Genomic DNA, 12,872 nt, shown 5'->3' with positions numbered 1-12,872 from the left:
TGATACTTTAAATGATATTTTGGGCTGAGCCTCATGTTTTACTGTTGCCCGTGCGGCTTGTGAGATTCTGACTGATTAAGGCCGAGGACCTGTGTTGTGAGGATACTATGGGATCGGGCTACACGCCGCAGCATTGTGGTACTGATTGTGATATATGAGAGGCCGAGGGCATTTATTATGCCACGAGGTGGCTTGTGATTTATATGAGGCCGAGAGCCTGTTGATTATGCAACGAGATGGCTTATTATTGCGCTTGGGCCGTAAAGGGCCCCTCCCGGAGTCTGTACACCCCCAGTGAGCACGAGTATCCACTTTGTGATGTGATATAGCCCGAGGGGCTGATATGACTGATTTTGAGATAGCCCGAGGGGCTGGTTCTATTGGTATTTTTGCCCGAGGGGCTGTTTGCATTTCTATACTTTATACTTGTTTTCATTCACTCGTTTGAACTGCTAAAAGATGTTTTGAAAATGGTTTTACTAAACTAAGAAGTTTTTATGAGTTCTTACTGTTTATTGTATTGTGTTGGTGTACACTACCTCGTTGTAGCATTTTGCTGTGTATTACGTGTTTTCTTATCGCTCAGCTGCCTTTACTTTTATTATTTACTAAGTTGGCGTACTCACATTACTCCCTGCACCTCTGTGTGCAGATTCAGGAGTCTCAGGTCATGCTAGCGAGGGTTGAATTGCTTCCAGCAGGCTGTTCGGAGTTGACTAGGTAGCTGCTCAGCGTTTGCAACCCAGTGCTTCTCCTTCCTACTTTTATTTCTTTGACCTAGTTTCGTAATAGACTATGTTGTCTTTTCATACTCTTAGACAGATTTTAGATGCTCATGACTTGTGACACCCCGATGTCGGGCTGTGTTTGTTTGTGCAGTTGATATATTTCACTTTATTTTGGGATTTATCTTTATTAATGACTTGATTATGAATCATTATATCTGTTAATTAAACTTGGGGTTTGTGCTGGCTGGCATTGTCTTCATGAGAGGCGCCATCACGACCGGGTCTGGGATTACGGTCGTGACATTAACTCTCTTAACTGCTTTAACTGCCTATCTGAACTCTGTGCAGCATGTTTTAGTGATATTTCTTGTTCTTCCTTGACTCGGACTTAGCCTAAATTGTGGTTTTCTCGCCGTAACTACTGTCTCTGTGTGGTTGAGCTGCATATTTACTTTGGGACTACGGAATAGTATTCCGAGAGATCCCCCTGCATATTTACGTTTGGGACTACGGGATGGTATCGCGGGAGATCCCCCTGCATATTTGTGTTTGGGACGGGGACGGTATCCCGGGAGATCCCCTATTGTTATATCTGTGTACTGAGTTGTTGTTTCTCTGTGATTTCGTTCTCGTTAAATTTTAGTATTTATCTTTACTGCAATATTTCATTCTGTCTCATTTTATTAGATATATATACCAGTAGGGCCCTGACCTGATCTCGTCATTACTCGACCGAGGTTAGGCTTGGCGCTTACTAGGTGCCGTTGTGGTGTACTCATGCCCTTTCCTGCACATGTTTTTCGTGTGCAGATCCAGGTACCTCACATCAGTTGCATTACCCGTGAGGCGAGACGACTGTAGAGACTTCGAGATATATCTGCCGTGTCCGTAGACCTAGGAGTCCCTATCTACTCTTCTTTAATTTAAAGGCTTTCTTGTATTTTTCTTCGTTGATAGATTCTGGAGTTTAGAAGCACTGTTTTCTTTCTGTAGCTTGTGACTCATGATATTCCGGGTTTTGGGAGCGTTTATGTTCAGTTGAGAGTGATTATTGTATATGCCGAGCGGCATCTAAATTTCTTAATTAAATTTACCTGCTAAATTATTAGTTTTTCATGTTTTCGTCTCATTTCCGCAAAATGTTAGTCTTACCTAGTCGTAGAGACTAGGTGCCGTCACGACGGTTCACGGAGGGAGAACTTGGGTCGTGACATCAATGAAGAATATTCTTCAGTATTAAATAAACAATCCGTTATAGAGAATTTGGTATTCATAGCCTGTCGTTACACATTCATCAATGGACCCAATAATTGTCCTTTAAGAGGGGCTTGATCCTAGGACCTTGTTCCCTAGGTGCAGCTATAAATAGTGACTTCAACAGCCATTGTAAGTGACACAAATTTCTAGACAAACTTATGCTACATTCTAAGCTCAATAATATTTACTTTCCTGCCTATTGATAGTCTTATTACTGCATTCGGAAGCTTTGCTCCCGGAACCAAGCTATTTGCTATCTTATCTCGATTAACCAATAAAAATTCTCTCTCTACTTTTCTCTGCAATACTCGTCTTCTTCTCTTATTGTTTTATAACATGTTATCAATACGAGACTCTAACCAATTGAGTAGAGACTAAAATGATGAACCATAGGGTTTTGGATTTTGAAGCTAAGCTGTTGGATCGAGAGACTAATCAACAGTTTAGATGTATTTGACTCATCCTGTCATGGAAATTCATTCCCCATAGGAAATTAATTTAGTGTGATGAGTTGCATTCTATGATGATAGCAACGAATTGACAACTCAAGATTATCCAAATTCGACGGATGAAATATGTTTGATCAATTGCTTTTTGTGCTAATTGCACTAAGTTTGGCAAACGGGATTAAATTCTGAATTTAAGGTAAGTATTTTACTTTATTTTTCTCTTTTAAATTCTTGAAATTCTATAATTTGATTTTAAATACAAGCAAAGACAATAAATTTTGATTATAACTCTATTGGAGTTTGTAAGAAATTATAACCACCCAAAGTGGTAAAAATTTTATGCCATGATCAAATCATATATGATTATGAGCACAAGAAGTGGAAACCTGTCCTATTGAATTTGCTTCATTCTCATTCCCTTAAGAGAATATCATAGCAGTATGTGATAAGTTTGAAAGAAGATAAAATTATTACCATAAAGATATCAATTTATGTGGACGTGACAATAGACGAAATTATAATCGTCGTTATTGTGATAATGAGAATAATAAAGATTCTCAAAATAATCTTTCACTCTGTGAAAGTAATGTTTTTCATTGATTTGACATAAGATTTCGTAAAGCACATATTGATGATTATGGTCCATTCATGATGTGAATGTGACAACATGTGATTTATGAATACATATTCATTCTCGTGGAAGAATATGAACATGCTAGTGTTAGTGAATATACCACACTCACCTCTAGAAGGAGGTTTGAGATGAAATAAGAAAATAGGTTTATTATTATAGCATGAATGGTCATTGATCATGTATTGTGATTATGCAAATATTTTGGCAATGTGATTATTAAAGGACAACATTAATGCAAGAAACAGATCTTGCATATAATTTTGACGATGACCATAATGGTATAACTTTCTCTTTGAGAGAGATATTCACAGCATGGATGTTGATGAATATATGATAGTACAAAATTAATTGAGAGCTTTAGAAAAGCCAATTATTACTATTTTGGAGGAATACAATTGATTATCATGTCAATTTATTGTGTCGTAGTAGGTCTCAAAAAAACTTATTCAGTTTCCAAAGTATAAGCAAAAGCAGTTGATTAGATTGAGACTATAAATAAAGGACAGATTGAATATCTTCTATTACTACAACTTGTAGAGGGATAATATGTATGTGAAAAGATACTCGCTTTATTCTCCAGTTTGTACTACACAAATTAAAGATGCCACAATAAAGTAGAATTTTATTGATATAAAAACTCATATCATAATAAACTTGGAGTTTATTGATAATTGCGCATGGTATGGTGTAACCTTAAATTTATCAATATTGATAATTTATCCAATTGACATAATTGGTTTAACCATATCAATTTAAGTATGATGTGCAAAAATAAAAGAGTTTTCACATGGGTAAATATTAAAGAACTAGAAAGTTCTTTACGAATTCTCTTATGTTGTTTGTTCTCATTAATTAATAGACCAACCAAAATTGGGATTGAATCCCATGAATGCTGGAAATATAAAAGGTGAATATGGGCTCATTCACCAACCATGTATACCACATAAGGTGCATCTATGAGATGGTTACATGTGCGATTATTATTAACCCGCAACTTGGTGTTTGTGAGGTAACTTGCTCAATAATTTAATTTAGAGCATACTATTCAAGACAGTTCATCTTGAAAGTTGGTTTACATCAAAGCTGGTTTAACAAAATAATTTATTGAGTGCGTCCACTTAATAGCTAAACTATTACTTATGAGAACAAAGTTATTTATATCAGTTTGATATACATTATATACGAAAGTATATTATATTCTCCCCTCACAAGTGGTTTAGGGTCAGGAACCAAATAATTATATCTTATTATTATTGATGTACGGTGTATATTTTGATTAACACCATAACGCACAAAGGTGGGTTTCCAAAGTTGAGGAAGCAAGTTAGTTTTTCTAACATGAGGGGAGACAAGATAAACAGTTGAGAAAAGTTATGTGGAATGAATTATCATTTCTACATCTAGATCCTTGAAAAAGATAATATGAACTTGAAGCTTATAAAAAGATAATTCATCTACAATATATTGCAAAGCATGCCAGACGCATTTGCTGACCCAAAGAAAGTAACTATATTTTCACTGCAAATGCTCCTATTAGTATAAGTCTATAGTACGCTTAAAGCGTATAAACAAATCGATTTCAAATAAAATTCTTGATAGAGAAGATGATCAAATGATCAAAATGATTATCATAAGGAGGCAACTGATCTAGAAGATCACATGACATAACACTTCATAAAATCTTAGGAGAGGTTCAGGTACCTGAAATGAATGAAGAGATCTCTATGTTATGTCTCTATGAAAAAAATATTGGAAACCGGTATATAATTAATGTTCACCGACGACATCTATGATAGCGCTAAGTATAGATGAGGATATCAAGTCTTTCGAATACAGACACAAAAATATTGGCCAAATGGAAGAGATAAAATCCGAATAGAATTTGTTTCATATGAAAGCTGTATAGTTATGGACCTGCAGTTCAAACACTTGAAAGTATAAAGTCAATGGTGTGTGCAATCACCTTTATCTATCTTATATGTCTTGCATGACATAAAACTTGATATGCATCTAAAGTCCATTCATATGGCTTATATGACTTAACTTATATGACAATACCTGGAGGATTTAAATTGCTTAAAGCTTATAGAATTTGGTCCTAAAGTACCACATCCTAAGTGCAATTTTTGCACATATGTATCTTGCTATAACTATAAGCATGATAATGTGATAGCGAGTATACCTCTATGGAGATATTGAAAAGACATTCCACGACATTATATGAAGACATTATATATCTATCAAGAATGATGATTTCAAGGTGCAATATATTAATTCAAGTTAATATGGCTGATTTGTTATCAAATCTCTACCAACGATCTTTTTGAAGATGGTGCACAAGATTGGAATGCGAAGGCTTAAAGAAGCGAATTGATGCTCTCATCAGGGGGAGCTAATATGCGTTGTACTCTTTTTTCCTTACAAGGTTTTGTCCCAGTGGGTTTTCCTTGCAAGGTTTTTAACGAGGCAACCAAAAGGCGTATTGTTAAATATGTGTACTCTTTTCCTCACTAGAATTTTTTCCCACTGGATTTTATTTTAGTTAAGGTTTTAACGAGGCACGTTATCTGTTGAATAGACATTCGGGGGGGGGGGGGGTTATAAATAGAATTATATTTAAGATGAATGTCTATATTTTAGAGAGAACTTAGGGTTTGTTACTTGGTGGCTAAGTCACTTTTCCCATATAAATAAAGGGGTTCTATTCCATTATACTTGATCCCAAACCAATAAGAATTCCCTCTCTACTTTTCTCTATTCCTTATCAATCTTTTCACCTACATGAGAAAATGATGTGGAACAAAGATAAAAGGTAGGGTCCCATTATTCTTCAAAAAATCTGGTGTTTCTGTGGTCAGAAGCATTTTATTGTTACCAATAGCGAGTGCGGTCGATATCTTAATTAGCTGAAAGTGACAAATACAAAATATATCTGTAGATGATTTAACTAGCCATGAAAAATGAGTCACGTGTAATTTGAGTACTGCGACATCAATTATACATGATCCCTACTCCCTGTCAAATCATTGATTCCTAAATATAGGAAATGATTTGAAACAAAATTTGTCAAAAAAAATAAACCACACCTTTTAAACTGAAAAGCATTTAAAAGTATTTTAAAAAATCTTAAAGGAAAATTTGTCGTTTCACCAAAAATAATATTTTTGGTCTTTAGTCAAAATAGTTTGTAAACTTCTTTATGGATAATTTACTTAGGAGATAGGGGAATTATAGGTTTGGTTTGTGCTGAATCATGGGATCAGTAGTTAAATCCAGACATAAAGGACCTAATTATAGGAGATAAATTTCTGGTAGTGTTATGTGGTTTGTTATGTCCAATTAATGAAACTACTGAGCTATATATAAATTTAAAAATTCATGTGCAATATTGTTTTTCTTGTAACTCGGAACATGTTAGGAGTTACTGTTGGCACTGGGCAAACTTTGGTGCTACTAATAGCACTGATCTCTTGTACAGGATATGGATGCATAATATATGATGGTTTCGTTATTAACCAAAAAAGAAAAAAAGAAAAAAAGATAAAAAAGAGCTATATCACATAAACGATCACTTGCTCAGCTGTATAGCTATCTATCGCTTAGCGATATATACACCAAAGACTCGGCAAATACACCAAAATATTAGTAGCAAAACTAGAAATTACTAATATGTATGGCTGTCCAACGGGACAAAAACTTAAACGGATTTAAGGGACTGTGTCTATCTAGTAGGGATAAATAAGATGACCCATTAGGCCCGTCCGTCCCACTAACTAACGGGATGGAATGAAACGTGACGGGGGGTTCTAAGTGGGCTTTTTTTAGGAATATTTAAGGTGAAATTCAAAAATAGCCAGATTTACAAGTGGTAGTTCAAGTAGCCCAATTTTAAAAGTAATCGAAATCTAGCCACTTTTCATGTAAAGATAAATTTGAGCGAAAACACTGTTCAAAATCCGAAAAATACGCCAGTATATTATGCTGGAGTTCCAGCATAAGTATACTTGAACTCCAGCATATTATACTGGAGTTACAGGATAAGTATGCTGAAACTCCAGCATAATATGATGGAGTTCCAACATAAGTACACTAGAACTCCAGCATAATATACTGGAGTTCTAGCAAAATATACCGGTCCAGTATAATATGCTGGAAGTTCATACACAAGTGCTCGAATCTCCAGTATATTATGCTGGAACTTTCTGTGTGTTGGAGTTCCAGCATAATATGCTGGAAGTTCATACACAGGTGCAGCGAACTCCAGTATATTATGCTGGACCGGTCTCTGTTGTAGCAAATAGTGGCTATTTTTCATTGACTTGGTAAACGCTGGCTATTTTTGAATGACCAGTCCGAAAACTGGCTAGACGGTACTATTTTTACGAACATTTACCTATCTATACGATATTATAAGCTTATTTACCAGTCGTACAGGGGTTATAACTTAATTACATTAGCAAATACAATTTACTATTTATATACAAAAAATAATATACTCCCTCAATTCACTTTTACTTAGCATGTATACTAAAAATAGATTTTCATTTTTACTTGTCACTTTACGCATATCAAGAAAAGACAAATTTTTTTTTCCTGTTATATCCACAGTATTTATTATTCATTTTAAATTATTTTCTCAAATCCAGTAAAATATGCATCAATTAATATGGGTATCATGGTAAATTATGCACTTCATTTATTATTTCTTAAGGGGCGTGAAAAATCAAAACGTGCCAAGTAAAAGTGAACAGAGGGAGTATTATAGTCCGTTTGGCCAAGCTGCAAAAATCAGCTTATCTTGAGAAGTGTTTTTTTCTCAAAAGTGCTTTTTTCCAGAAGTACTTTTGGTGAGAAGCAGTTTGTGTTTGGCTAATTAATTTGAAAAACACTTTTGAGCAACAATTAGTGTTTGACCAAGCTTTTAAAAACTACTTCTAAGCGTATTTTTCTCAAAAGTGCTTTTCAAAAAAGTATTTTTGGAGAAAAGCTACTTTTTTCTGCTTGCTTCTCCAAAACTGCTTCTGTTTCTCCTCAAAAGCACTTTTTCTTCATTCAAAAGTTTGGTCAAACACTTCAACTTTGAAAAAAAAAAAAGTACTTCTAGGATTGGAAAAGCTTTGCCAAATAGGCTATTAGACTCGGATCATACTCATTTATTTAAAGCTCATTCATTGCTGCTTCACAATTACTAAGCCATATGGCAGCCCTTGAATGTTTCTCCAGGAATCCCCATTGGTCACGTTTTAGAGGAGATACAATAAGTAAGCAGTAACACTGTCCCTTTGTCAAGGAGGAAATCTCAAATGAAACTCAAATATTTTATTTTTCCTCCATTTCTCATCACCCTCTTTTAAGCCTACTTTAGCTTAAAACCTCAAATATATATATATATATATATATATATACCCAATGGTTGTTTGGGTGTGTAAAGCGTGATGATTTGAGTTTAAACTCCACTGACAACCATTAAAAAGCTTTGAAGCTTTTAATTGAAAAATCGGATTTGGTGAAATCGTTATTTGTTTGGATTGGGTGTTGTTACAAATGATTGAGAATATCATTATATCTCAATTTTGAGGGAGTTTGGTGAAGATTCGAGTTGGTTTTGGTTGAATTTCAGATTGAAACTCGAAGACAAAGACATAAATAAATTGTATATATTTTATATGTCGGATGTACAAATGACATACAAAATATATACCACTAACATCGTTGTACGTAAGTTATAAATTTAGCTTTTGACCGGATTCTAGACAACAAAAAATTACAGTCAAGTTATTTGTATGTATTTTGTAAAAACAAATTTAGTTACTTTTTATAAATAAAAAATTAGCTAAACCAGGTAAATAAGTTTAAATTTTTGTATATATATTGAAAGATCTTTTTTTTAAACTTTATTAAATTAAATATTTAAGCACTAAAGTTGGCAACAACTATTTTTTAAAAGTTTGCAATAGCTAATTATTTAAAATTGGTAACGACTAGTTTCTTAATAAACTTAAACTTAACAAATTGTAAAGAAGCTAAGTAAAAAATTATAACATATTAAAAGAAAGACTTGTAGAGAAATGTTTTAATAGATATAAAAGACTTGTAATATATTTAATATAATCCCAGGCTATGAAGTAACTAAGTAAGAAAATTTATAATAAAATTCAAGGCTAAAGCCTTTTAGTTTATTTAATAGAAATGTCAGATTTCACATACAACAAGTCTTTTGAAAAACACCTAAAGAAGAGCACTCTAATCAATCACCTTTGCTTCCAGGAAGGGTTCTGTTTGAACTAGGCATCTAAGTGGCTAATTACAAATTTTATTTACATAGTTCTTTTATTAAATTATAAAATGTTAAAAATCAAAAACCCGGGGGGCTTTTGCCCCGCGCCTCAACGCTTATGCCTTGCCACGTCCACAATTAATTCAATAGGTTTCTATTATTGATTTCTTAAAACCACTTTTAAGTTTAATTGTTATCCAATTTTAAGGGTAAACAGTTGTAAAATCATTTATCATTACGATAGGTGGTAAGTTGAAGAAGTGACAATTTTAAGGCTAAACAGTTGTAAAACTAGTTTATTTTGTCTTAACAATGACACTTGACTTTTGTGGTTATGCCACTTGGTTTCAAGTATGAGTTTTACAATTATTTTAAAATAAAAAAAACGAAAATAAAAAAATAAAGAAACTTTCCATTCAAATGAAAAATACAAATATATATATATATCTTTATACTTTTGATGAATTCAAAATTATAATTTAGAAAAAAAAATATTACATAAAAACTAATCAAATAAGTATTACAGTAGAAAGGAATGTACGAAAAGAGGGGGATGGAGATGATGTTATGATATTTATATTTTTAATTAATTAAAAAATAAAGATGAATAAATATCACTCAAAAAAAGAATCAATAGTACTAAGTACTTGCTAATTCAATAATAAAAATAAAAAGGAACAAACGATTTATTTGATTACTATATGATGTGTATCCTTTAATTTTTTATAGTTTGTATTATATTTCTGCACACTATATTAAATAATAAAACACAATTAATATTTTAAATAAATATGATATATTAGACGCTGGCTTTATAAGATTAATATTCTGTCAAATTTTCGGGCATCGGGTTTTTATACTAGTATATATACAAGGAAGATGTTTTAGATGACACCCACACCCTCTTTTAAACAAAATATCCGTATATATCTACAGTTTGCTAAGATCAGTTTCCCTAACGAAAAGCCCGTGGAAACCGTAAGGCACTCGACGAGGCAATTTGACAGCAGCCACAATTTCAAGATTAGGGGACTTTGCATCCATGACCAAGAACCTTGATTCTCCTGTCTTCTCATTGTGCACATACGACACAACGTATCCATCGTCCTCATCTGCTGCCGAATTGTTGGGATCCTTTGCCACAAAATATGGCTCGCCGCCAAAGCAGCCTTCTCCAAATAATCGGCACGCCACTATGCAATCGCGCCGATCAGCTTCTGCTACTGATACATCCAATTTAGCTATGCCAGCTATCTTTGGCATAGGATCTCCAATCGCTGCATATACATACCTGTTGTAGTAGTAAATATTGAAATCACATTAATTATACTATTTAAATACATGATGAGAAATCACCTTTTATTTTCTTTTATCTCCACTGGAGTTTGGATTTTGGCCTTTTGTGAGTTTTGCTAACTTTATTAATTAATTAAGTCACACCCTTGGGTGTATTTATGTTTATTTTTAGTTTTTTTTTACCATATCTAGTATCATAGCTGAAGGTGCAACCTTTGTGCTTGTTACCTAATTACTTGTATATAATTATCTTTTCAGGTGAAATAACTGTGTAAAAGTTCTTTTCCACTGTCATTTAAACTGTATTAATTATGCCAATTTACTTATGATCTAATTAATTAAGTTGGTGATGAGATTTATACGTACTTGTTCTTCTTCCCCACATAAGCGGGATTGATGACTCCAAAATCAAGATTCCTTGTCGACACTGGATGTCTGCTCACCATCCCACTCTTCAAATCTATCTTCACTTTCTCAACAGACGCATGTATCATATCCATTCTCTCCAGCGTATGCTCCACCGACAATATATTCGGCGCCACCATCACTATAGTATCCCCGCCATCTTCATCCCACGCATTAATCGCGTGTACGATATTAAACCCGGGCACATCGAACCACCTCATTTCTGACTCGTCCTTGGCGTAACGTGGAATCACGCCAAGACGGGGAATTTTCCCCGAGTCGGAACTCACCGGTGAACCACCGGTGATGAACTCAAGTGGGTTCATCCCTATTTGTATGTCCGAGAATATCGCATATTTCTTTGTAACTGCAAAGTCATGAAGAAATGACGGACGTGTCATAGAAAATATTGGCACGTCTGGGGTTTTTGTACCATTTGGTTCGATTCTAAAGTAAGTTAAAAAAGGAGGCATTGGACCGTAACGGAAAGCAAAAGCTTCGTTAGTATCTGGGTCAATTTTAGGATGTGCCGTCATGCTCATGAAAAGCTTTCCGTCAAAATCGTAACGGCCGAGGGTAATAATATCACCATCCGGGTCTAATTTTACTGCATACGGTAAATCAGATTCACCAAGGGCGAAAAGTTTGCCTCCGAATAAAGCCAAGCTTGTGTTTGCTAGGCCTATGCCGTTAGTGGGATTGAACTGTCCTGCAATCGCTCGAGCCGCGGTGATAGCACCACGCGCTGCCGAGGCGGTGAGACCGTTGAAACCGGAAAATACATTTGGGAAAACCGGAGAACCAGCTTCACGTTCAATTGTGTATTTGTAAGTTTTGACGTATCGGCTGCAGAGTGTAGCTTTGCCTTGAGAAATTTTAATGGAATGAAGCATTCCATCTCCATCAAAAAGATGGTAAGGTCCACGTGGAAGATACTGAGGATTGGGGCCATTTCGGATGTACGCGCCGTCAAGGCAAGGCGGAAGGGAGCCTACCACGACCTCGCATTCAGTAGGAGGAAGCTCCTCCACCGGAGCGAAGTTGTTAGAAAGAATATACTTTGGATCGACAGAAGGTTTCAAAGGAGGATCAATGAAAGTGTTCACGAAATCGTCAAATGCATTGAAGATAACCGATGGAAATGATGGCTCTACTGTTTTTTTGGTGGTTATTGATTTTGTACGTAATTGTCTTTTGGGAGTGGTATAGGGTGATGGGGTTGGCTTTTCTTGTGGTTTTGTTCTAGTAGTGGTTTGTGGCCTTTCTTCAATTCTAACGGAGGAGACCTTAGGAGTAGGAGAAGATGATGTATTGGGAGAATAATTAGGAGATAGAAGAGATTTAGGGTGTTGTGATAATGTACAAAGGAAAGTGGAAGACAAGGCATCCATTATGTTTCTTCTTGTCTTGAACAAAAGAAGAAACAAGATTTGATACTAAAGAGTAAAGGAATAAAATAATTGCTTGCATGAACTGAGGTCCCATGGCCAATTTATACACTATGTGGGATAAGAGTGAGTAGTAAGGCAAAGGAAAGGGACTATTCATTTAGGGAACACCACATTTTCCTGACGTGGGGCAATGAAAAGAGACTCCTCATTTACTCAACACCTAAGTTTCTTTTCACCGGACCAAATAAGGCGTTTAATTATGACACTTAGTTATGATATATAGTTAGTGGCGAAGCCAGAAATTTTATTTAGGGTGTTCAAAATTTGAAATAAGTAAAATTTTTTTTTATAAAGGGTGTTCAATATATGTCATATAACTTAAAATCTAATATTTTACCTATATATATACAGTGTATTTTTTCGACGAAGGGTGGT

At 34.7% G+C, this 12,872-nt stretch overlaps 1 protein-coding gene across 1 annotated transcript; it reads right to left on the bottom strand.

The window, feature by feature from the left end:
- Positions 1-10,122: 10,122 nt before the first annotated feature.
- On the bottom strand, positions 10,123-12,523 carry LOC109215591 (probable carotenoid cleavage dioxygenase 4, chloroplastic). The gene is made up of 2 exons (XM_019379693.1): positions 11,008-12,523; positions 10,123-10,636 (listed from the first exon to the last, which is right to left on the bottom strand). The coding sequence occupies exons 1-2, from the start codon at positions 12,435-12,437 to the stop codon at positions 10,276-10,278; spliced, it is 1,791 nt and encodes a 596-aa protein (XP_019235238.1). The 5' UTR covers positions 12,438-12,523; the 3' UTR covers positions 10,123-10,275.
- Between the last annotated feature and the right edge of the window lie 349 nt (positions 12,524-12,872).

Source organism: Nicotiana attenuata, unplaced genomic scaffold (assembly GCF_001879085.1).
Source record: "Nicotiana attenuata strain UT unplaced genomic scaffold, NIATTr2, whole genome shotgun sequence".
NCBI classification, from domain to species: domain Eukaryota; kingdom Viridiplantae; phylum Streptophyta; class Magnoliopsida; order Solanales; family Solanaceae; genus Nicotiana; species Nicotiana attenuata.
This window is presented reverse-complemented; position numbering and strand designations above follow the sequence as displayed.

Coding starts and splice junctions, on each gene's coding strand:
- LOC109215591 (XM_019379693.1), bottom strand. CDS start 12,437: ATGGATGCCTTGTCTTCCACTTTCCTTTGTACATTATCACAACACCCT. Junction 10,637..11,007: donor TATGTGGGGAAGAAGAACAA/GTACGTATAAAT, acceptor CTACTACAACAG/GTATGTATATGCAGCGATTG.